The sequence below is a fragment of the Nicotiana sylvestris genome, chromosome 6, assembly GCF_000393655.2.
Source record: "Nicotiana sylvestris chromosome 6, ASM39365v2, whole genome shotgun sequence".
In the NCBI taxonomy this organism is placed as follows: domain Eukaryota; kingdom Viridiplantae; phylum Streptophyta; class Magnoliopsida; order Solanales; family Solanaceae; genus Nicotiana; species Nicotiana sylvestris.
The window spans coordinates 74,058,812-74,085,417 of NC_091062.1; the positions used below are offsets into that span (position 1 = coordinate 74,058,812).

Here is a 26,606-nt window from a genome sequence, read left to right on the forward strand (position 1 = left end):
TCAAATTCAAACATCTTTAAATTTCCTAAAGCTCTTAAACTTTTAGTTAAACAATTTCTTTCAAAAATTTATTTCTCGGGCTTAGGACCTCGAAATTCAATTCTGGGCATACGCCCAAGTCCCATATTTTTCTACGTACCCTCCGAGACCGTCAAATTATGGGTCCAAGTTCGTTTACCCAAAATGTTGATCGAAGTCAACTTAAATTCAATTTTAAAGGCAAAATTAGCATTTTCTCAAATTTTTCACTTAAGGGCTTTTCGGATAAATGCCCGAACTATGCACGCAAATCAAGGTGAGATCAAAGGAGATTTTAAGGACTCGGAACACATAATTTACTTTTAAAATAAGTGATGACCTTTCGGGTAATCACAGTTGCACTAGTTGTTACCTGTCCTTGTTGTGCAAATATCTGGTTTACTTGAGCACAAACTGAATTGACTTAAACTACTAAATTTGAAAGCATAATTGTTCCTTATTAAAGTTATTGAAATAAACTGTATTTGCATAGCTCGTCACTGCTATTCAGTTCCTTATTTATTTCTGTTACTTACTAAGTTGGAAGTACTCACGTTACTCCATGTACCTTGTGTGCAGATTCAGGTGAGACCGGTCACGGAGGTCGTTGAGTTCGTGCGCAGTTGGCTATCGGAGACATATGAGGTAGCTGTCGGCGTCCGCAACCCTTGTCTCTCCTTCCATTGTTATCTTTCTTTCTGATTTGGCATTAGTGGACTATTGTAAACTCTGATTCTAGACTGGTTTTAGATGTTTATGATTTAGTGATACCCCAATGTCGCGCTATCTTTTTCACATTTTTCTTTTGAGTTCAACTCTTTTATGAAGTTTCTATTATGAAAAAGCTTTGACTTAACTTTTAATGAAATATCGAAGTATGTTTTGAAAGGTGTCGGCTTGCCCAAGTACCACGATAGGCGTCATCACGACAGGTTAGAATTTTGGGTCGTGACAATAGACGAGTAGAAGTTATCAAATTTCTACGAGTATTATTGTCCTTGTAGGTTAATAACCCAGATAAATTAATAAGTCGAGTCGACTGTAGAATTCAACAAGATAGTCACATAACCATGACCTTGAAATATTTTTTTTATTGAATTAAAATCTTCATGACATGTGTGCTAGTTAATTAGTTCTTCTTTTACTAGCAACTCTAGTTAGTAGAATTAACTAAACAAAAATCACCTTCAACTTGTTCTTGACTTGATAAATTAGAATTTGCTTGATTTAATTGATAATTAATCACAAATCCTCATGGGAATGATGCCCTACTCACTCTTTATTACTCTTTCTATTTCAATTTAGACGAGGTAGTTTGACTCGGCACAGAGTTTAAGAAAAAAGAAGACTTTTAAAACTTGTGGTCTTAAACGCTTAAAGGGTAAAAGCTTTGTGGGGCCATGACATTTGTGTGGTTATAAAAACTTATCATTAAGGGTAAAATGAAGAGTTAAAGTTGAATTATTTCCAAATTTAGAAATGTGTCATTTATTTTGGAACAGACTAAAAAGAAAAACACCTCATCTAATTTGAAACGGATGGAGTACCTAATTGCGTATATACATGCATGTGCTATTTAGGGCAACAACTATTTTTTCTCAGTAAGATTACTTCTTTATTTTAATTTATATGTCAGATCTTCGACCACACCCTCAACACTAATCTAGAAGCATTAATACATAAAATCCGGAATTATGAGGTTCCCGTTCGCCTTCCCCTTCCCCTCCCCCCCTCCCTCATAGTCCATTAGTGAGTAGGGTGGTCAACTTAGAGGGCGCTCGCCTCCTCTTCAGACGTGTCCTCGTAGTTTGATTGAATAAATAATAACAAAGAAAGAGAGATTGAAGAACTTATTGCTATAAAACATATTATCAAGGATTAAAATAAAAGTTTATAGTTTAATTATATTCAAATATAAAAGATGTTCTTCTTTTCGGAACAAATTAATAAAGAAATAATATGTACTAAATTAAAAAATTACTCTATTTCTTTGAAACATTTATTTTTTAAGTAACCGAAAAATCATGTCTTACGGTCATGACGGGTGATCACTCGCATTTTTTTGTTACATAGAAAAGCTAATAAGTGAGTGGAGGAGCAGTCATCCACTTAGACAATTCATTTGGAATAATTAAGCTAGCGTTTCGCAGTAGATTCCGATTTTTTTGTTGAAAAACTTGATTTGGGTGATGTTTGATTTGAAGATGAAAATGTGTTTGGACATCAGTTTTCAAAACGTATTTCACTTTTTTTTAATAGAACATGAAACATGACTTATACCCACGAGTTCTAAAAACTATCACAAATACCCGACAATACCTTCATCAATAACATTCATTATGGGAAAGTCCTTTGTCAAAGGCGAAAGCCGGCTCAACAAAGGACTTTTTTCAAGGGATCGTCGACAAGAACTACTCATGAAGACCGAAAACCTCAGTATGTAGAAAATTCTTCCAATCCGGGTCGGAAAGAAGGGTGGTGCCTTAGCTCATGGATGTAAAAACTTTTGGTCATGTGCTATCTGCTTGTCCAAAAGGCCAAGCTAATGTAACCGGAAAGGAAGAGTTTGATCCTGGCTCTGTAGTAGGACCAGTTCCCCCCCTTAACTACTTATTGATCAGTTGGTAAACCCCCTTCCTTTCGGTCTAGTAGCTGGTTCCACTATATCTGAGGAGTAGTCAAAGGAAGTACGGCGGGTCCGAGTATGAAGAAATTTACTAAAAAGTAGAGCATACAACAATGGATCAATTCATTCAACAAGATCTGTTCGGATCAGACCAGGATGAATGGGATTGGTCTGACCTCTCGCTCGGATGTAAGACTCCCGCTGCTGACAGATGTCCCATGCCACCTTTCATGAACAGCTATGTCCGAGAATGAATTGTGATATAGCACCGAATAAGCCACTTCTCTATTCCCTACTCGAAATCCATAAAGGACTTTAAGGGAGATAAAATAGGGGGTCCTATACCATACACCTTGTTGCCTTGGGACGACTGCACGTTACATCATAGCAGCACGCCCAAATGGAGGGGGAAAGCACTTGTATAGGTTGGGTGCTAGCTAGCGCCTTCCTTATACTAATATTAAATTTTGGGCTTTCCCTTTATTTATTAGTATTAGGCAAGTTGCTCGAGGACTTTTACTGGGAATGAAAGTTCCCTGGCGAAGCTGCGAGTTCATGAGCAAGTGAATGAAGGAGCCATGTTCCTAAAAGAAAATGACCCCCTTTGTTTTCTTTTCTTGCCCTATCCCTTCAAAGCCCTTATATAGGTTGCAATCGCAAAACATAGTCCTGAACATAAATAAATTTGGTACAAAATTATCATTTTTATAATGAACTACATAAACTATTCGATGACCGAGAAGATGAAGTAGCATTGTTACAAATAATAAATGGTGGTTCTTTTATAAAATACAAAAGTTTGGGGCAATTTTTAAAAAATATAATAGTAATATTTCGGGCCAAAACCAGCTCTGAGTTTTGGAAATTTGCCAAAATATGGATAAAATTTATGAACAAACATGTATTTGTCAAAAAAAACCAGATAAATTTTGACAAAATCTATGGCCAAACGGGTCCTAAATCATCAACTTCTTTTTTATTTGCTTAATGGTGAATATGTTAATGGAAAAGAAAACCAGGCAACCAAGTCAACAAATTCTAAAACAGCTCTGGTAAATATCAAAATAAAAATCCCCCACCCCCCCCCCCAAACAAACAAACAAACTACCACTCCTATTTTGAAAAATTCCTGATCATATTGATCAATTCAGGGAAACTCCAGCTAATTAGTGTTATATACTGTGTATAATTCGTACTAGATGGAGTTCTATTTTGTACTAATTATAAAGAACAAAAGTAGTTAAAATCAGGACAACCGCACAACAGCGGACTATTCGGAGCCATATCACAAAATCCACCCACCAACTTTCTCTGTCTCTTTCATCTGTTTCTCTCTCTCAAACGCAATCTCTTCTAATTTGCGAAACACCCTGTTTTACCGTCGGTTGGGAGAAGAAGAAGAGGGAGAAAATTCACAACCTTTCCCTTTCCCTTCCCCTCTCTCTCTTCTCTCTCCCCCCAAAAAACTATGCAATTATTCCGAGCCTCCTTGTTCATTAACCAAATAATCTCATTTCCATCATCACCTCCGTCACCGGCAAGGCGGCCGGGACTTCAACGTCCTCCGCCATCATCCACCGATGAGAAAGCTCCTCCTCTCGTCCCCTCCGTTTGATGCCAATGGCTTGGGGGCATCCTCCTCCTCTTTCTCACGCTTAATTTCAGCTTCGCCCTTTTCATCCCCTGCTCCTTCTCCTTCCCAATTCGAATTATTATTAACAGATCCAACTTCAAAACCCACTGTCCTCATTCCCGCTGTTCTAATCGCAGACGGCGCTTCTGATTTTTCCACCATTATTTTTGTTCTCGGTATTCTTCTCCTTTCTCTGTTTTCATTCGCTTTTATCTTCCACCTTCGGATTCGATCACGTCAGTTACCTCATCTTCAGAATTTCAATTCTCTTTGGGCCGTGAGATTGCTCCTCGTCCTTTTCGCTTCTCTTTGGGGTGTAAACGAAGTGCTTCGTTTACCCTTTATTCGACGGAGATATCTTTACCCTTTTTTACCATCTTTGTCCCTTCATCAACAGGCTGATCTTTGTAAGGTTCACGTGGTTCTCTCTTTGGGAATCTTCGAGCCTGGTTTTCTTATTACCCTTCTTTTTTTGGTCAACGAATCGATCAAGACACAAAATCCTTTTCGAACGTGGGGTGTTGCTGTTGTTTGCTTAGCCTGTTCTCCGATTCTTCTGCTACAATCGTTCTTCGTGTTCTTCTCGCCCTTCGAAACGCAATTGCCCACATTTATGCATGCAAGTTCTTACCTTTCAACTGATCTTTTAGGGAACAAGTCGGTGCTTTGTACCTACCCTTTGTTCAGTTGCATTGTGTTTGGAGCATTCAGCATTGCTTATTCGTTAGCATTTTTGTTGTCATGTTGGAGAGTTGTGGCGTTTGTGATCAACAAGAAAATTCGGGTTCGGTTGAACATGCTTGCCACATCGTTCATGATATTGTTGCCAGTGCAGATACTTTGCTTAGGATTGTCGCCGCTGTGGCCGCCGGAGGATCCTACACATGGATATGCTGTCCTGGCAATGGACCTTGCGGTTGCGTGGTGCGTGGTGATTGGGGAGGTGATTTTGGTAATCAAGCCAATTGCGGATGCATTAGCTGCCGGTGGAGCATGTTGCCCCTGGAGTCCCAGAAACAGGTCAGTTGTGGATTCAGAGTAGAAGCAGCATGTCCAGTCGACCTCAAAGGATTAAAAGATCATCTTGATATGTATACTTTGATTTCATCTATATCCTTACCATTAGTAAATTATATTGTATTTGTTTTTATTTGAACAAAGCTACAACTTGAAATATAATGCAAGGTAACTTTAGTCCATAGTAAAATATATATATATATATATATATATATATATATAGAAGTGTAAATTTTGACCTCTATCCCAAAGTAATTTGACATATAGTCTACACTTAAATCTTTAATGTTAAGGACAAGTATGATTAAGACATTTACCAACGACCAATTTATGAAAAAAAAAAAAAGTATATTAGAAGGTAAAGTTAACATATTTAATACGGTTGATGGAAAATTTAGACATTATTCCCCGCACTTAATTTGGATTATATTAGTTCGGATTATATATGGAGGAAAATCAAAACGGGTTGTATGTCACTATTTCTTTATTAGTGTCGTTTAAAAGAGAATGACATACATGTATATTTGGATCTAACTTATTAAAAGAGAATGACATACATGTATATTTGGAAACAAACTTATTGACTTTAAACCTTCCATTTTAGCAGTTTTGTACATACACAAATGTTTTATTATGTTTTAATTATATATTTTTAAAATTATATATAATCACACAAATGTTCTGACATATTTAAGACCGTAAATTATAAAAATCTTAAGTTCTTTTTTAAATTTCACGCTTGTCAAACCATAATCAAATTAATTTGAATGAAGTACGCTTAAAATAATACGTAGAACCTCACCGATTCTAAATTTTAAATTTGCTACTTGCAGGTCAGCACGTCCTAACGATGACCGGAAGAGGGTGTATGATCAAAATTTATAGCGATGAGGAATGACCATGGTGACAGGTGAAGGACATCGTGGTCTCTTTCAGTCATTGTTTTTCCAAGAGAGATGAGTGGGGGCATTTCAGGGGCGGCCTTCCAAAAAACAATTAAAGCAATCGCTTTAGGTCTCATATTTGTGGGGGTCCCATTTTTTGTTATACTTAGTAGGCTATGTATATGTTTAAAAAAGAGTTCTCTAAAGTGAAAAAGTTTGATCTTTTTCTTTAACAAACATAGAGAAGAAAGATTTGCTATTGTTAGGTTTCTACCAAGGAAATTGCACTTGAAATGGATATCGAACCCAAATTTCGTAAGAAGCGTGTGATATATAAGAAGTAACAATTTGATGCGAATGTTGATAATGAAATCTCAAAATCTTTCGAAGAGTCCTTTAGAGTTGATTACTTTTATACATAATAGACAAGACTATTTTTCACTTCAAAATAGATTTGAAAAATTCGAAGCATATGAAAATATTTTTGGCTTTCTATTTGGCAGTAAAAACTAAGATCACTAGATGTTGGAAATTTGAAAAAAATATTACCTTAAGAAGGTTCCTTAAGCATAATAATCAATTCGATATTGATGATTCAGATTTATTTTTCGAATTAAAAGTATTAAGAAAAAATAGCACAATTAGAATATAACAGTTTAATTGATACACCTAATCAAATAAAAAGGTATAATTCTTTTCCAAATGCCTAAATTGCTTATGGAATAATGTTCATAACTATGTTACCGTTGCTTCAGCGGAAAGAAGTTTTCAAAATTAAAATTGATAAATTCTTACCTAAGAACAACAATGTTACAAGAAAGGTTAAACGAATTAGCTATTGTCAATTGAAAAATACTTATTAGGAATTATTGATTATAAGAAAATTATTAATAACTTTGTATCTAAGAAAAACTAAAAAAATAGACTTCAATTAAATAATTAAAAAAATTAAAAAGTTAAGACCCCTCATAAAGTTTGGCTTTAGGCCACAAAATTCGTCGGGTTGCCCTTGGGGCATTTTTGACGATTTCAGTGTATAAATGCTTTGGTTCATCAAAGCATAGAGGGGGTTATTTGGTAAGTTACACTCGATATTTTTATTACTCATCGGAGGAAAATGTGTACAGCATACGGTTTGATATTCAGCACTTCCTTCTGCCATCTTTTCCAATTGTACAAACCATAATTTTTTTATTCTGATACTTAGCAAATGTCCATAGCTTCAGAGAAAAAATACCTGCCAGTATAAAATGGCGAACCAATTTGGTCTCAATATGGAGAAACGTTCTAGCGAAGGAAAACCATATTAATCTTTCCCTTTTCAGGTCTATAACGTCAATTTTGGGTGTGTTTGGCACGAAGGAAAACATTTTCTGGAAAATATTTTTCAATTTCTCGTTTGGTTGGCTTAAATGTCTTGGAAAATATTTTTCTTATCAGCTCATTTTCCTCTAATTGGAGGAAAATGTTTTCCTTATCAAGAGAGGAGAAAACATTTTCCAAAATTTCTTCTCAACCTTCCCGACCCTCACCAACCCAACCCATCCTCTCTCTCCAAAAAAGGTTTTTTTTTTTTTTTTAATTTCAGTTTTTTAGTTACCACCCATCCCCCTCCCGCAAAAAAAAAAATTACCTTATTTTTTTTTTCTTATTTTTTTTTGTAATTTCAAATTTCTGCCCTCGTCCCTCCCCATGAAAAAAATATTTTTTAAATATATTTTTCAGTTTTAGTTTTTTTTATTTATCGGTTTAAAGGTTCAAAATTTTACAAGGTCCAAAGCTATGAGTTCGGAGGTTTATGAGTTTGGAAATTTACTAGTTTAGAAATTATAAAGTTTACGGGTTCGAAATTCCGCGGTTTCGAAAGTTTAGCGGTTCGAAAGTTTATGACATTTGTGGATTCGGAAGGTTATTGATTTGAAAGTTTATGGCTTCATGTTTATTTTATCTAAATTATTTATGAATACTCTTGAGAAGTCATTTTCCTTAATTTGCGTACCAAACACCGGAAAATTAATAAGATTACTACTTGTTTTCCAAGAAAACATTTTTCACAAAAATATTTTCCGTTATACCAAACACACCCTTTACCTTTTTCTTTTTGTCCTTTTAGCACATATATGTGTGTGTGAGAGTGTCACGACCCTAACCCAGAACCCGGTCGTGATGGCGCCTCTCGTGAAGACAAGGCCAGCCAGTTCAACCCAACTCAACTTTTAACGCAGTTAATCAACATAAAAATAGTCTAAACATGATTTAAACAACACTAAATAGTGGAAATATCGATAACAATGCGAAAAGTCCAACCCGACACAGCCCTAACCGGGGTGTCACAAGTCACGAGTATCTCTAAACCATAATACTAGTCTGCTAAAGTCATAAACTACTACAAGTGTTTGAAAGGAAACAAAAATGATAGAGAAGTAGAGACACGGGGCTGCGGACGTCAACAACTACCTCGTAGTCTCCGAAAACCGCCTGGAACTGGAGGAAGCAGCACTCATGAGCGATACCAGCTACGCCTAAATCTGCACACAGAATACAGGGAGTAAAGTGAGTACTCCAACTCAGTGAGTAACAAATGTAAATAATGACTAAAAGTAAGAAAACACGTAAAACACAAGGCATTCTATACTGAAGCAGTAAAAAGTCACTTAAAATAGTAAAACAGTGAAGATTCAAGTAAAATCCCTTTTCAACAAGTAAAACAAGTAATTGAGAGGTAAGTAAACAAATAGAAGTTCGCCCCTCGGGCACAGTATCAACGAATCCGCCCCTCGGGCAACATCTCAAAACAGTACCAGCCCCTCAGGCTCTATCTCAGAACAATATCAGCCCCTCGGGCTCAATCTCACATCACAATGGGTACCCGCGCTCACTGGGGGTGTACAGATTCCGGGAGGGGCCCCTTACGGCTCAAGCACAATATTAAGCCATCTCGTGGCATCAAATCTAAGCCCTCGGCCTCAAATCAATCAAGCTACCTCGTGGCATATTTATGTATCTCAGGCCCTCGGCCTCATATCAGTATCAATGTATCCTCACAACTAGGCCCTCGGCCTTACTCAATCCAAATATCATCACAAGCCTCTCGGGCAATAGTAAAACAGTATTTCTCAGCCCAAAACATCATTTAAAAATATCATTTAAGTCTCAAAACTGAGTAAAGATGGCTGAGTAGTAAAACAGTGAAAAATAACATGACTGAGTTCAAGTAATAAGTCAAAACAGTGATGAAATAGTAATAAGAAATCCCCGAAGAGTTCAAATAGTTGGCACAAAGCCCAAATATGGCAATCAGCCCAAATCATGATGATAGAAAATAAGTTTCAGTCAAATACGCGGTAAAATCATCAATCGGGACGGACCAAGTCACAATCCCCAATAGTGCACGACCCCATGCTCGTCATCGAGCGTGTGTCTCACCTCAATATAGCACTACGATGTACAAATCCGGGGTTTCAAACCCTTAGAGCATTATTTACAATCATTACTCACCTCGAACCGGCAAAATCCCTAACTCGCGACGCCTTTGCCCCTCGAATCGACCTCCACGCGCGTCGAATCTATCCAAAATCAGAACAAGTACGTCAACATATGCCAAGGGAACAAAGCCCAAGCGAAAACAATCAACAAAGGGCACAAATTCCGAAATTACCAAAACGCGACCCCTAGGCCCACTTTTCGAAAATCAGAAATTTTCACATCAATAGATTTCTTATCTCCCCACGAGTTCATACATATCAAAAGTTCTCAAACCCGACCCCAAATGGTCCTTCAAATCCACAATTAAAGGCCTAAGTTCTCAAGCCCTAGTTTCCCCAATTTTAACCTTTTAATTCCTTTAATTACAGCCTTAATCCATGAAATTCTATCATAGAAATGTTTTTAGGTCTAAAATCCTTACCTTAACGAAGTTCCCTTGAAATCTCTCTTCCAAATCGTCCAAAAGCTCTCAAGCCGAAGTCAAAAATGATGAAATAACCCAAAATTCGTGAAGGACTCTTTTAATTCATTTGCCCAGGCCTTTCCGCATCTGCGGTACAATGCCCGCTTCTGCGGTACCGTATATGCGGCCAAACCACCGCTTCTGCGGTCCTTCACTTAAAACCCAAAATCGCATCTGCGATAGGACTTCGGCATCTGCGGCTTCGCGGATGTGGCTACATGACCGCTTCTGCGGTATCTGCACACCAGTCCAAATTTTTGCTTATGCGGCGCTGCATCTGTGGTCCCCAAACCGCAGGTGCAAAAATACCAGAAGCAACAATATTTTCTACAACCTCCCAAGTTTCAAATCTTCCTGCTAACCATCCGAAATCACCTCGAGGCCCCCCGGGACCTCAACCAAAAGCACACACATAACCCAATACCTTATTCAAACTTGTCACAATTATCAAAACACCTCAAACAATATAAAATCTACCAAATCACATCAGATTCAAGCCTAAGTTTCAAAAATCTTCCGAAATACGCTTTTGATCAAAAACCCAACCAAACCACGTCCAAATGACTTGAAATTTTACACACACATCCCAAATGACATGACGAAGCTATTTCAACTCTCGGAATTTCATTCCGACTCATATATCAAAATCTCGCCTAACAGCCGAAAATCGCCAAAATATCAACTTCGCCAATTCAAGCCTAATTCTACTCCGAACCTCCAAAATCCATTTCGATCATGCTCCTAAGTCACAAATAACCTCCCGAAGCTAACCGAACTATCAGAATTCACTTCCGAGCCTCTTAACACATAAGTCAACATCCGATTGACTTTTCCAACTTAAGCCTTCTTAAAAGAGACTAAGTGTCTCAAACTTCACCAAACTCATTACGGACTCGATCCGACCAACCCGATACTACAAAAATACGGATAACGAAGCATACAGAAGCTGAAATAGGGGAAATAGTGCGGTAACTCATGAGACGACTGGTCGGATCGTCATAGTGAGTGATTTCTTGATGGTGTCAACCTAAAATTTGGGTAAGATTCTAGACTCTAACAAAGAATAATTTCGGCCTTTTCAAATATATCCCAACTTAATGGTTTAATGCAGGCATCACTATACAAATACCCATACCATTATCATGCCTATTAAGCTAAGTCAAGCCAAACTAAGTCAACTTAATATAAGCTAAGCCGACATTGAATCGGAAGATAGCCTATCTAAGAGAAGATGAAATAGAAAGTGCTTAAGAAGAAAAGAAGTTGTAAGGGAATGCGCTCTGACTGATATCATTCAGGCAATTCCATTCTTACTGTCCTGGGAAGAAGGAAAGGATAAAAGATCCCACTTTTTATTTCACTTACTAACATCTACTCTCACCCTGCCTTTTTCTTTATTCGGATTCTGCTTAGCAAATTTGATCGGTATTTTTTGTAATTTTCTCCTGAATGAATTGGGCTAGCATCGTCAAACGAGGACCAAAAACCAAAGAATCCCGATGTATTGGACCAGCCTACTCAATCCATCATCTTTCGTGAAAATAGCACGGTCTAGCCAGTTTTCGGGCTGGTCATTCAAAAATAGCTAGCATTTGCCAAGTCATTGAAAAATAACTACTATTTTGCTGCAACAGAGATCGGTCCAGCATAATATACTGTAGTTCGGTGCATCTGTTTATGAACTTCCAGCATATTATGCTGGACCGATATACTTTGTTGGCTCCAGTATAATATACTGGGGACTGGAGCACCGGTGCTCCAAACTCCAGTATATTATGCTAGACCAGTATATTATACTGGAACTCCAGTATATTAGACTAGAGTTCTAGTATAATCCAGTATATTATGCTGGAGTATTTTTCCGGATTTTAAACAGTATTTTCGTTCAGATTTATCTTTACATGAAAATTGGCTAAATTTCGATTACTTTTGAAACTGTGGCTATTTTTGAATGACCACTTGTAAATCTGACTATTTTTAAATTTCTCCCTCATCTTTCTCCCGACAATTTGCAACAGTAAAAAAGGGGAAACTACTCATTTAGGACTTTTACATTTAGTTTGGATGGTTGTTACCTATTGCATTGTTTCGTATTGTTATTGTAAATACAATGTTTGTTTTGACTGTTATTTAAATTTTATTGTATTGTATCGTTAAATTTCTCATTACGTAACGATAAAAAGTATCACTTTATGTAACGACCAATTTGGTGTGGTCACATCGTTACTTTGTCTTTTTATCTTATCTTGCCCTTTATTATTATTAAATAATCCTTTATCATGCCATTTTATATAATAATTCTACTATGTACCATAAATTGTGATGACCCTTCGGGGGTCATCACCGTAGTTCTTCCTTGTTTCGCGCTTTTGAGGCCTTGAAAACCTCGCTTTTAGTTGTCTCGATTGGCGTGCGCAGTTCGGGCGCGTAGCCGGAAAGTTTTTATGTTAGAATATGTGAATTATGTGAAACATTTGATGAATTTTGGTATTAATATGTATAATGTTGACTTCGGTCAACATTTTGGGTAAACGGACCCGGACCTGTGATTCGACGGTCCCCGAGGGTCCGTAGAAAAATATGGGACTTGGGCGTGTGCCCGGAATCAAATTCTGAGGTCCCAAGCCCGAGAAATGAATTTTTGAAAGAAATTGTTTTTCTGAAATTTGATATGAAAATTTGAAATGAAAAGGAGTTAGAAAATATAGGTATCGGGCTCGTATTTTGGTTCCGACGCCCGGTACAAGTCTTAAATATGTGTTAAGCACTATCTGTAAAGTTTGGCTAAAAACGGACGTCATATGACGTGTTTCGGACTAAAAATGGAGAATTTGAGTTATGAAAGTTGAAGAAAGAAAATCATGTGTTTGAGGCTTGATCCTATGTATATGATGTTATTTTGGCGATTTGATCGCACGAGTAAGTCCGTAAGATGTTTTTAAGGTTGTGTGCATGTTTGGTTTGGAGCCCCGAGGGCTCGGGTGAGTTTTGAATGGGGCCCGGGAGGTCTTAGACTTAAGAAAATGCAGGTTCAGGTGTTGCAGACACCAGCGCGGCCGCGATGCATTTTTGTGCGGTACGCATGGCTGAGTCTGAGGGCTAGGGTTTCAGGTCAACCAGCGCGGCCGCACACCAAAGCAGTGCGGTCCGCGCTGGAAGGGTTCAGAGAAGCCCCAATTTTTCTCCCACTCGGCGCGGCCGCAACACATATTTGTGCGGTCCGCGCCAGGTCCTCAGAAAGGTATACAAGTTCGGAAATCTCAGTCATTTTTCACTTTTCAAAAACCCAAAACCTAAGAGGCGATTTTCCAAACAACTTTTCTTCTCCAAAACGATTGGTAAGTGATTTCTAACTTAATTTCTTTATCCCTTAACATCTTTTAACATAATTTCAACTTCAAATCAAAGATTTTCATGGGGAAAATTGGGTGTTTTGGGTAGAACCTAGGTTTTCTACAAATTGAGAAGTTGGACCTCAATTTGGGGTCCGATTTAAAAACAAATCATATATTTGGATTCATGGGGGAATGAGTAACCGGGTTTTGGTCCGAACCTCGAGTTTCGACCACGTGGGTCCGGGGGTATTTTTGACCTTTTTGGGAAAAACCTTGAAAAATCTATTTTCATGCATTGGGGATGATTCATTTAGTAATTATTAATGTGATTAAGTAACTTATGACTAGATTCGAGCGGATTGGTGGTGGAATCAAGAGGTAAAGCTATACTAGAAGCGTGAGTTGAGTTTGGAGCATTCGAGGTAAGTGTTTGTTCTAACTTTGGCTTGAGGGATTACGATTTGGATGTTATTTGCTACGTGTTAACTGTTGAGTACGGTGTATAGGCATGGTGACGGTTATCTATGCACCGAAGTCTAGGATGACCGTGAGTCGTAGTTGGTTTTAAATTCGAAAGATGTGAAACAATTGAGCTAATTACTTGCTAATATAATTATGAAATGATAGTTGAGAAGCAGATGAGTTAAAGAAGGAAGTGTGGTATTTTTCCCTTGCCGGGACCTATTGTTGATTTGTTCTCCCTTGTCGTGATGTTTAATCTTGTTGTATATTCCCTTTCCCCGATTGGTTGTGACTGATGATTGGGTGAGGAAGAGCGATTATGCATGAAGGGTCTTTTCGTGCCATGTTTTGATAATTATGCACGAAGGGTCTTTCCGTGCCATGTCTCTAATTATTTATGCACAAAGGGTCTTTCCGTGCCATTTCTCTAATTATTTGAGCACGAAGGGTCATTCTGTGCCTTGATGTGAGAGTTATGTGAGGAAAAGCACGAAGGGTGATGCCGTGCACTATATTTGACAGTTTTGGTGAGAATTGAGAGTAAAAGCACGAAGGTTGGTGCCGTGCAGTTGTTGATTCACTTGCTCTCTTTCATATATGCTAATTATTCAGTTTCCATCTCTCCGTTCGTTGGTCTTATATCTAAATTGTTACACCCCACAACATGTCCCCTCCCTATTATCTGTTTAAATTTTGTATATCTTTCCGTTGTTGCACATATATCTGTACAGGTTATTTGAGGTAGGTCCGGTCTAGCCTCGTCACTACCTCGCCGGGGTTAGGCCAGACACTTACCAGCACATGGGGTCGGTTGTGCTGATGCTACATTTCTGTGCCCTTTTTGTGCACAGATTTGGGAGTAGCTTACGAACCGCAGTAGCAGTAGATTGGGAGCGTGCCTTTAGTCCAGAGACTCCTAAGTAGTTCGCTGGCGTGCGTGGTCCCTGAGTCTCATCTATTTTATTTCTGTTTGTTTTCATTGTATCGAAGCAAACTCCTCATGTATTTTCTTTCAAACTCTTATTTGTAGTATCTTATAGTAGTCCGTGAGTATTGTGACACTAAATCTTGGGTAGAGGATGATGTTAATTTTTCTGCATTTTCATTCATTTAATATTAAATTAAGGCTTCCGCTTGAATTTATTGTTTTTATTATTATCTTGTTGAAAATTAGTTGAAAAGGTATGTTAAGGTTGGCTTGCCTAGTTCCGACAGTAGGCGCCATCACGACTCCCGATGGTGGGGAATTCGGGTTGTGACAAGTTGGTATCAGAGCCTTAGGTTACTTAGGTCTCACAGCTCACGGACAAGCTCAGTAGAGTCTGAGGGATCGGTATGGAGACGTCTGTATTTATCCCGCAGAGGCTACTGAGTTAGGAAAACTTCACCTTGTTCATTCTTGTCGTGCGATTCTGTTTCTCAAGTACTGATTGTCTTTCCACTCTGTTCTTTCGCAGATGGCGAGGACACGTGCTTCCTCTTCTACCGCGCAACAGCCTGAGCCCCCAGCAGCAGCCCCTATTAGGGGTAGAGGGTGAGGGCGAGGTCGTGCCAGAGGCCGAGGCCAAGGTAGAGTTCAGCCCCAAGCAGCATTTCCAGCGACGGAGCCTCAGGTCGATTTTGAGGAGGATGTTCCGGCCCCAGCTGTTCCAGTGGGCCCAGCTCAGGTCTCAGAGGGTTTCATAGCCACTCCAGTGCTTCAGGATGCTTTGGTCCGACTGGTAGGCTTTATGGAGGGCATTTCTAGGGCGGGTTTGCTTCCCGTAGATCCAGCCACATCTCATGCTGGGGGAGGAGTTCAGACTCCCGATACTCGTACTCTAGAGCCGGTAGCTCCTCAGGCTTAGGTTCTAGCAGTTCAGCCAGCCGTGGCAGTTCAGCCAGTTGTGGCAGCCCATCCAGGTATTGCGGCTCAGTCCAGCGATGGTGCGGCTATGTCCGCAGATGCTTTGTGGAGGCTTGATCGTTTCACCAAGCTCTTCACAACCACATATAGTGGCACCCCTCAGAGGATGCTCAGGATTTCATATTCAGCTGTCATGAGGTTCTACGGACTATGGGCATTGTAGAGACCAATGGGGTCGACTTCGCCACTTTTCGCCTAGCAGGATCCGCCAAGACTTGGTGGAGGGATTTCTATTTAGCCAGGCCAGCAGGGTCGCCATCATTGACCTGGGATCAGTTTTCAGAGTTATTTCTGGGGAAGTTCCTTCCAGTTACTCAGCGAGATGCTCTTCGCAGGCAGTTTGAGCGTCTCCAGCAGGGTCCTATGACGGTCACCCAGTATGAGACCCGGTTCATTGATCTCGCTCGTCATGCCATTGTGATACTCCCCACCGAGAGAGAGAGAGTGCAGAGGTTTGCTGATGGGTTGGACCAGCCGATCCGTGTTCAGATGGCCATGAGTGCCGGTGGTGAGATTTCATTTCAGGAGGCGGCAGATGGTGCCCGCTGGATAGAGATGGCACTTGCTCAAGGAGGTAGTCATGGGTCTGATAAGAGGCCCCATTATTCCGGTAGATTTAGTGGTACCTCGTCTGGATGTAGGGATTCATATGACAGAGGCCACTCTCAGAGGCCCTTCCAGTCGGCACTTCAGGTTTCTCATGGTACTCCAGGTGGTGGTGGTCCTCAGCAGTATTATTCGGGTCAGCAGACCTTCAGCGCACCACCAGCCCCCATCAGTGCACCGCCACTTCAGAGCTTCAGGGGAGGACATACAGGTCGACAGGGCCAGCAGTCCCAGCAGCTGAGGGCATGTTATGGCTGTGGTGACCCGAGTCACATTGTTAGGTTTTGCCCCCGAGCCTCGAGTAGTTCTCAGCAGCAAGGTCCTCGCCCTACGATTCAGGTAGTAGGTGATCCACAGGCCGCCCAGCCAGCTAGAGGCGGGGGTAGGGATCATAGGGGTGGAGGGAGAGACCGTAGAGGTGGAGCTCAGACCGCCAGAGGCAGGGGTCAGCCAGCAGCCAATCGCCCCAGAGACACAGTTCAGGGAGGTGGGGGTCAGCCCCGTTGTTATGCTTTGCCAGCCAGGCCAAAGGCCAAGTCATCAGATGTTGTGATTACAGGTACTATTCTGGTCTGTGGTAGGGGTGCTTCTGTGTTATTTGACCCGGGATCTACGTATTCTTATGTGTCGTCCTATTTTGCACCCTATTTGATCATGCCTAGTGAGGCTTTGGGTATTCATGTATATGTGTCCACACCGGTTGGTGAATCTATAGTGGTCGACCGAGTGCATTGTTCATGTGTGGTGGTATTTGACGGTCTTGAGACCCGTGTCGACTTATTGCTTTTAGATATGGTGGACTTTGACGCTATATTGGGGATGGACTGGTTGTCCCCATATCATGCTATTCTGGATTGTCACGCCAAGACCGTGACCTTGGCCTTGCCAGATTTGCCCCAACTTGAGTGGAGAGGGACCCCAGGCCATGCCACCCGCAGTGTTATTTCGTATGTCAAGGCTCGACGTATGGTCGAGAAGGGGTGTCTAGCATATCTAGCGTATGTTCGCGACTCTAGCGCAGAGGTTCCATCAATTGACTCTGTTCCTATTGTTCAGGAGTTCCCCGAGGTTTTCCCTTCAGACCTGCTGGGTATGCCGCCCGACAGGGATATTGATTTTTGTATTGATCTGGCTTCGGGCACTCAGCCTATTTCCATTCCGCCATATCGCATGGCCCTGCAGAGTTGAAAGCATTGAAAGAGCAGCTTCAGGACTTGCTTGATAAGGGTTTCATTAGACCCAGTGTATCACCTTGGGGTGCACCAGTGTTATTCGTGAAGAAAAAGGATGGGTTGATGAGGATGTGCATTGATTACCGGCAGTTGAACAAGGTGACGATAAAGAATAAGTATCCACTACCGCGGATTGATGATTTGTTCGACCAGCTTCAGGGTGCGAGGGAGTTTTCAAAGATAGATTTGAGATCTGGCTACAACCAGCTGAGAATTAGGGCGTCTGATGTCCCTAAGACAGCATTTCGCACTCGGTATGGGCACTATGAGTTTTTGGTCATGTCATTCGGATTGACTAATGCCCCATCAACGTTCATGGAGTTGATGAACCGAGTGTTCAGACCTTATTTGGACTTGTTCGTGATAGTCTTCATTGACGATATTCTTATATACTCCCGCAGTCAGGAAGAGCATGAGCAGCACCTCAGAGTGGTCCTTCAGACCCTAAAGGATAGTCAGTTGTATGCTAAGTTCTCAAAGTGCGAGTTCTGGTTGAGTTCGGTCGCATTCCTGGGTCATGTCGTATCAGCAACAGGTATTCAGGTAGACCCGAAGAAGATAGAGGCAGTCAAGAACTGGCCTCGACCAGCTTCAGCTACGGATATTCGGAGTTTCCTGGGGTTGGCAGGTTACTACCGTCGGTTCGTGGAGGCGTTTTCATCCATTGCAGCCCCTATGACCAGATTGACCCAGAAGGGTGTCCAGTTCAGGTAGTCGGACGCGTGTGAGGCGAGCTTTCAGAAGCTCAAGACGGCTCTGACTACGGCACCGGTATTGGTTTTGCCCACAGGTTCAGGGCCATATACGGTCTATTGTGATGCGTCTCGTATTGGGCTTGGTGCAGTGATGATGCAAAGTCATTGCCTATGCTTCGAGGCAGTTGAAGATCCACGAGAAGAATTATCCGGTTCATGATCTCGAGTTGGCAGCCATTGTTCATGCCTTGAAGATCTGGAGGCATTACTTATATGGCGTGACGTGTGAGGTTTACACTGATCACAAGAGTCTTCAGTATCTGTTCAAGCAGAAAGAGTTGAATTTGAGGCAGAGGAGGTGGTTAGAGTTGTTAAAGGATTATGATGTTACTATCTTATACCACCTGGGGAAGGCCAATGTGGTGGCCGATGCATTGAGCAGGAAGTCCTCCAGTATGGGTAGTCTTGCTTATATTCTAGTCAGCCAGAGATCGCTTGCTTTGGATGTTCAGGCCTTGGCCAATCGTCTTGTGAGGTTGGATATTTCTGAGCCTAGCAGAGTGTTAGCTTGCACGGTTGCTCGTTCCTCACTATTAGAGCGTATCCACGAGCGGCAGTTTGAGGATCCCCATTTGTGTGTCTTGAGAGACACGGTGTAGCGTGGAGGTGCCAAGAAAGTAACCTTAGATGATGATGGTGTATTGAGATTGCAGGGGCGAGTTTGTGTGCCCAATGTTGATGGGATTCGAGAGTTGATCTTAGCGGAGGCCCATAGTTCTCGGTATTCTATTCACCCGGGCGCCGCGAAGATGTATCAGGATCTGAGGCAGCACTATTGGTGGCGTAAGATGAAGAAAGACATCGTTGCGCATGTGGCTCGGTGTTTGAATTGTCAGCAGGTTAAGTACGAGCATCAAAGACCTGGTGGTCTATCTCAGAGGATTGCATTTCCCGAGTGGAAGTGGGAGAGGATTACGATGGATTTCATTACTGGACTTCCAATGACTCGAAAAAAGTTTGATGCAGTTTGGGTCATTGTTGATAGGCTGACCAAGTCAGCGCATTTTGTTCCTGTTGCAGCCACCTATTCGTCCAAAAGGTTAGCCGAGATTTATATCAGGGAGATTGTTCGCCTTCATGGGGTGTCGCTATCTATCATTTCGGATCGGGGTACGCAGTTTACCTCGCATTTCTGGAGAGCGGTTCAGCAAGAGTTGGGCACCCAGGTTGAGTTGAGTACAACATTTCATCCCCAGACGGACGGTCAGTCCGAGAGGACTATTCAGATTCTTGAGGACATGCTCCGAGCCTGTGTCATTGATTTTGGAGGCTCGTGGGACTAGTTTTTGCCTTTAGCAGAGTTCTTCTACAACAACAGCTACCAGTCTAGCATTCAGATGGCTCCGTACGAGGCGTTGTATGGTAGGCGATGTCGGTCTCCAGTTGGATGGTTTGAGCCGGGAGAGGCTCGATTATTGGGTATGGATCTGGTTTAGGAATCCTTGGACAAGGTCAGGATTATTCAGGATAGACTTCGTACAGCTCAGTCCAGACAGAAGAGTTACGCAGACCGCAAGGTCAGAGATGTTGCCTTCATGGTTGGTGAGAGGGTATTGCTCCGTGTATCGCCTATGAAGGGCGTGATGAGATTTGGGAAGAAGGGCAAGCTCAACCCTAGGTTCATCGGTCCATTTGAGATTCTTGATCGTGTGGGACAGGTGGCTTATAGACTTGCCTTGCCACCTAGCTTGTCAGCTGTGCATCCCGTGTTTCATGTGTCTATGCTCCGGAAGTATCGCGGAGATCCATCGCACGTGTTAGATTTCAGCACTGTCCAATTGGACAAGGATCTGTCATATGAGGAGGAGCCGGTGGCTATTCTAGACCGGCAGGTTCGACAGTTGAGGTCGAAGAGTTTTCCTTCGGTGCGTGTTCAGTGGAGAGGTCAGTCTCCTGAGGCATCGACCTGGAAGTCCGAGTCCGATATGCGGAGCCGTTACCCTCATTTATTTCCCGACTCAGGTACTTCTTTCTTTTGTCCGTTCGAGGACGAACAGTTGTTTTAGAGCTGGAGAATGTGACGACCCGAAGGGTCATCACCGTAGTTCTTCCTTGTTCCGCACTTTTGAGGCCTTGAAAACCTCGCTTTTAGTTGCCTAGATTGGCGTGCGCAATTCGGGCGCGTAGCCGGAAAGTTTTTATGTTAGAATATGTGAATTATGTGAAACATTTGATGTATTTTGGTATTAATATGCATAATGTTGATTTCGGTCAACATTTTGGGTAAACGGACCCGGACCTGTGATTCGACGGTCCCGGAGGGTCCGTAGAAAAATATGGGACTTGGGCGTGTGCCCGGAATCAAATTCTAAGGTCCCAAGCCCGAGAAATGAATTTTTGAAAGAAATTGTTTTTCTGAAATTTGATATGAAAATTTGAAATGAAAAGGAGTTAGAAAATATAGGTATCAGGCTCGTATTTTGGTTCTGACGCCCGTTACAAGTCTTAAATATGTGTTAAGCACTATCTGTAAAGTTTGGCTAAAAATGGACGTCATATGACGTGTTTCGGACTAAAAATGGAGAATTTGAGTTATGAAAGTTGAAGAAAGAAAATCATGTGTTTGAGGCTTGATCCTATGTATATGATGTTATTTTGGCGATTTGATCGCACGAGTAAGTCCGTAAGATATTTTTAAGGTTGTGTGCATGTTTGGTTTGGAGCCCCGAGGGCTCGGGTGAGTTTTGAATGGGGCCCGGGAGGTCTTGGACTTAAGAAAATGCAGGTTCAGGTGTTGCAGACACCAGCGCGGCCGCGATGCATTTTTGTGCGGTCCGCGTGGCTGAGTCTGAGGGCTAGGGTTTCAGGTCAACCAGCGCGGCTGCGCACCAAAACAGTGCGGTCCACGCTGGAAGGGTTCAGAGAAGCCTTAATTTTTCTCCCACTCGGCGCGGCCGCAACACATATTTGTGCGGTCCGCGCCAGGTCCTCAGAAAGGTATACAAGTTCGGAAATCTCAGTCATTTTTCACTTTTCAAAAACCCAAAACCTAAGAGGCGATTTTTCAAACAACTTTTCTTGTCCAAATCGATTGGTAAGTGATTTCTAACTTAATTTCTTTATCCCTTAACATCTTTTAACATAATTTCAACTTCAAATCAAAGATTTTTATGGGGAAAATTGGGTGTTTTGGGTAGAACCTAGGTTTTCTAGAAATTGAGAAGTTGGACCTCAATTTGGGGTCCGATTTAAAAACAAATCATATATTTGGATTCATGGGGGAATGGGTAACTGGGTTTTGGTCCGAACCTCGAGTTTCGACCACGTGGGTCCGGGGGTATTTTTGACCTTTTTGGGAAAAACCTTAAAAAATCTATTTTCATGCATTGGGGATGATTCATTTAGTAATTATTAATGTGATTAAGTAACTTATGACTAGATTCGAGCGGATTGGTGGTGGAATCAAGAGGTAAAGCTATACTAGAAGCGTGAGTTGAGTTTGGAGCATTCGAGGTAAGTGTTTGTTCTAACTTTGGCTTGAGGGATTAGGATTTGGATGTTATTTGCTACGTGTTAACTGTGGAGTACGGTGTATAGGCATGGTGACGGTTATCTATGCACCGGAGTCTAGCATGACCGTGAAGTCGTAGTTGCTTTTAAATTCGAAAGATGTGAAACAGTTGAGCTAATTACTTGCTAATATAATTATGAAGTGATAGTTGAGAAGCAGATGAGTTAAAGAAGGAAGTGTGGTATTTTTCCCTTGCCGGGACCTATTGTTGATTTGTTCTCCCTTGCCGGGATGTTTAATCTTGTTGTATATTCCCTTTTCCCGATTGGTTGTGACTGATGATTGGGTGAGGAAAAGCGATTATGCACGAAGGGTCTTTCCGTGTCATGTTTTGATAATTATGCACGTAGGGTCTTTCCGTGCCATGTCTCTAATTATTTATGCACGAAGGGTCTTTCCGTGCCATGTCTCTAATTATTTGAGCACGAAGGGTCATTCCGTGCCTTGATGTGAGAGTTATGTGAGGAAAAGCACGAAGGGTGATGCTGTGCACTATATTTGACAGTTTTGGTGAGAATTGAGAGTAAAAGCACGAAGGTTGGTGCCGTGCAGTTGTTGATTCACTTGCTCTCTTTCATATATGCTAATTATTCAGTTTCCATCTCTCCGTTCGTTGGTCTTATATCTAAATTGTTACACCCCACAACATGTCCCCCCCCTATTATCTGTTTAAATTCTGTATATCTTTCCGTTGTTGCACATAAATCTGTACAGGTTATTTGAGGTAGGTCCGATCTAGCCTCGTCACTACCTCGCCGGGGTTAGGCCAGGCACTTACCAGCACATGGGGTCGGTTGTGCTGATGCTACACTTCTATGCCCTTTTTGTGCACAGATTCGGGAGTAGCTTACGGACCGCAGTAGCAGTAGATTGGGAGCGTGCCTTCAGTCCAGAGACTCCTAGGTAGTTCGCTGGCGTGCGTGGGCCCTGAGTCTCATCTATTTTATTTCTGTTTGTTTTCATTGTATCGAAACAGACTCCTCATGTATTTTCTTTCAAACTCTTATTTGTAGTATCTTATAGTAGTCCGTGAGTATTGTGACACTAAATCTTGGGTAGAGGATGATGTTAATTTTTCCGCATTTTCGTTCATTTAATATTAAATTAAGGCTTCCGCTTGAATTTATTGTTTTTATTATTATCTTGTTGAAAATTAGTTGAAAAGGTATGTTAAGTTCCGATAGTAGGCGCCATCACGACTCCCGATGGTGGGGAATTCGGGTCGTGACATAAATCTTTTTCTAATACTACAAGTTTATTCTTCATATTCCCGGTATATGACATCATGAAACAACAACAAACGATACAATTTATCCAAATATTGTATTCATCAAACGATACAGTACATATAATACAATACAATACGATACATTATGAAGCATATGTAACAACAATCCAAACATGCTGTTAGAGTTAAAATGCTACTCCTTCTAATTCGTAATAAATGATTTTTTGGCCTTTGACACACGTTTTAAGAAAATTTTAACATCTAAAGAGAACAAGGTCTTTAAACTAAATTACACTTAATTAAAATTTCATATTATTAACTTAACACATTAGGACATGTAAATAAGGGTAAATATTTTTTAAAAATAAAATTAATTTCTTAGGTCTTGATTATGTAAAAGTACACTTATTTTAGATCAAAATAAAGATGCCAAAAAGTCACTTATTATGAATCAGAGAGAGTACTAAAATTAATCAATTCATAAAATACTACTAATACTAGTCAAATACTACCAATATAAGCCCTAAACTATTTTTTAGTTACCAACAGGCTTGTTTACCATAAAAATAGATAAAAATTGAATTTATACGGTGGTTTTAAGGACACACGATTCATTTAGCACAAATTGAAAGAAAACGTAAATTGCTAATGGAATTAACTGCAAATATAAACGGAGCAAACCAAACAATATGTATAGCTTTAATCTTTGAGCTAGACTGCCCTCGAATTAAGTGTATATTTCGCCGGAAAGTATAACACAGTAACAAGAATATTGAGAGCTTAAGAATAAGAAAGTATATTGCTTTTGTGACGTATATGATGATTACAAAATGATTAGAATTCCCTTTATATAGTAGAGGAATTCTATTTATGGCACAATTCTAAATATAGAAGGGAATCCCATGATCGGCTAAATAATCGGTCTTGACTTGATACGTCCCAAGATCTCCGCCATGATCCTTGTCCGATCACGGATATCTCGGCTTTCTGTTATTTGACATAGCAGGCTTCCTTCGATCTCACTCGATCTATCACGCTTCGGTCTCGATCACGGCTGGTCTCGTTCCTGATCGGTTATTGATTCATGAGTTTAGCAATCCATTTCCGTACCATGGCTCGATACAATGCGAGACCGAGCCTTGGTCTGCCACCCTGATTTTGATTAGCTATACAAAATTGTGGAAGCCCGATTTTGACCGTATACAAGGCTATGAGCACATTTTTCTTCTCGTTCCTTCCTTTTTCTCTTCCCTCCAACTTCGATCCACCATAAACAAATACCTCAGCTTATTTGTCATGATTAGTGATAGCAAAATGGTTAAAAGAAAATAATTAACCATTCATATTATCCATTAAAAAATAGGTTGGTTAATGAACTTTTTAAAAACGGGTCAAATATGGATATGGACCATATCATCCATTTAGAAAACTAGTCTCAGGGTACGCGCAGTTGCGCATGCATTCCACTCTCAATTAGTAATATATTAAAAACTATATGTGAGTATAAAATAAAAAATTTAAAGTTTTAAAATTAAAAACAATTATCTTATATAGCTAACTCAATAAATAAAAATAATTTTACCCCAAAAAAGTCCTCAATCATTATTCAATGTGTTCAACTTAGACTTAGTTCCAGTTCTATATGTTCAACTTTTTAGTTTTAGCAAGAATACATAACTTTTGATGGTTTAAGAACTTTTCTTAAAATAAAAAAAATATTAAAAACCTATTCAGTTCATTCTAGAAGATACAAACAAGGTCAATTAATTGACAGAAGATAGTCTTTTTTCCTTTTTACAAACAAAATTCATGTTATATTTTTTAATTAATAAAAATATCTATATGAACTATTAATATAAAAGCACGATTCCTCAAATTGAAATATTGATGAACCTTTTTACCCTATATAGAAAAAGTCAAACATGATAAAATTATAATTTAGTTATTTTTTCTAATATTTATGACTTTAAGATCAATTAAAACTTTAAGATCAAAATATTGAATATGATATTAATATTCAATCTTTAAAAGTAACAAAATGACTATCAGTTCAATTAATAACAATAAAATATAAAAAAGTTAAAATCATAAATTGAATGAGAAATCAAAGCAGTACATAGATAGAACATACTCCAACAAGATTGGAAAAAAAAATGGAGATTAATAAATTACATTGTTAAAGAAATCAAGTTGTTTAGACGGCGATGGTCTAACTGGACTCTACTTATAGAGCCCTTATTAAGGTAACTAGTCTCTCTGAACGTGCGCACGTTAATATTATATCATTATTATATGTTTTGTATTGCAAAATACCGAGTTTTTATTAAATGCAAGTTTAAGAATTTTTATTTGATTTATAAAGGTATTTGAACATACATTAATTGCAAATTAATGTTTATTTTATATTTTTATCTATTATTTCAACTTTACTTTTAAATAGAAAATTTTAAAGCAAAAAGTTTTGTTTGATTATCTCCTATGAAGTAATGTTTCACTCACAAAAGTTTAACTTCTTATTGAAGTGAAATTTATGTCAAACAAAATTTCAAACTTCTTTCCAACTTCAACTTTAACTTCAAATATTGATATTTTAAACTTAAACCAATTATCTAAAAAAATAGAACCCATAAAATTATGCATAAATTGTTAATAAATTAATTTTTCAAAATTTATTTACCAAAAAAAGACTAATTTTTTTTTGAAAGACTTAAAATATTATCAATTCAAAATCAAAATTGTTCGTACTCTCCCTTCAAAGTGGAGTAAATAATTTTATGACTCTTCAAGAAACCTTTAAAGTTATTTATTAAGGCAATAGAAGTATCTTACTTCAGAAAATAAATATAGATCAAATATTTCTTCCTGAAGCTGCAATGCCTCTTCCGAATTTAAATAGTAGTGATTAGTGGATAACATTACCAACATGCTATTGTTGAACAACATTCACTTTCCATCACCACTTGCATATTGTAAAAATATTTAAAAATATCTAAAAGTAAAATTGTGCAAAGAATTTTAATTAGAATGTGAAGGAATAATGTAGCAGCACTTTTGCCAATGATAGTAATTTCTCTAGACTTTGGAAATAGCGTTACGGAAATTTGATACTCAGAATATAATGCCTATTAAAGAAACTAAATTTGTATTCCTTAGTAGTTTCTTCTAACATAAGAACTCAAGAAAAAAAAATTAGAATTGAAATATAAGATTTAAGAACGAAGAATAAATATATTCTTCAACGTTAATGAAGAATCACATAATGTGTTTTAAGAAGAAATATTTTTCTCGTATCTTTTATTTACTTCAAATGAAAGCCTCTAGAAATTAATCATTTAGCATGGTTAAACAAATATAAATTAAATTCTTAAAGTAAATACAATTATAACATCAAAGTGTTTATTGCTAGTTCTGGATGCTAAAAACCAGTAGCACCCTTCAATTTAC

General features: G+C 39.6%; 1 protein-coding gene across 2 annotated transcripts; it reads left to right on the plus strand.

Moving 5' to 3' along the window:
- Positions 1-3,906: 3,906 nt before the first annotated feature.
- On the plus strand, positions 3,907-6,435 carry LOC104237238 (uncharacterized). 2 transcript variants are annotated; one of them, XM_070147925.1, is made up of 2 exons: positions 3,907-5,368; positions 6,128-6,435. In XM_070147925.1, exon 1 carries the CDS (start codon positions 4,225-4,227, stop codon positions 5,317-5,319), a length of 1,095 nt encoding a protein of 364 aa, XP_070004026.1. In that variant the 5' UTR covers positions 3,907-4,224; the 3' UTR covers positions 5,320-5,368; positions 6,128-6,435. The 2 variants fall into 2 exon arrangements, with proteins under 2 accessions (XP_070004026.1, XP_009789646.1); XM_009791344.2 differs by having other exon boundaries at positions 3,907-5,297.
- Positions 6,436-26,606: the final 20,171 nt, after the last annotated feature.

What these genes read in the sequence shown, in the direction of transcription:
- LOC104237238 (XM_009791344.2), top strand. Translation starts at nt 4,225, where the DNA reads ATGAGAAAGCTCCTCCTCTCGTCCCCTCCGTTTGATGCCAATGGCTTG. An exon ending in CCCTGGAGTCCCAGAAACAG is followed by an intron (nt 5,298 to 6,127) that starts GTCAGTTGTGGA and finishes TGCTACTTGCAG; the next exon opens with GTCAGCACGTCCTAACGATG.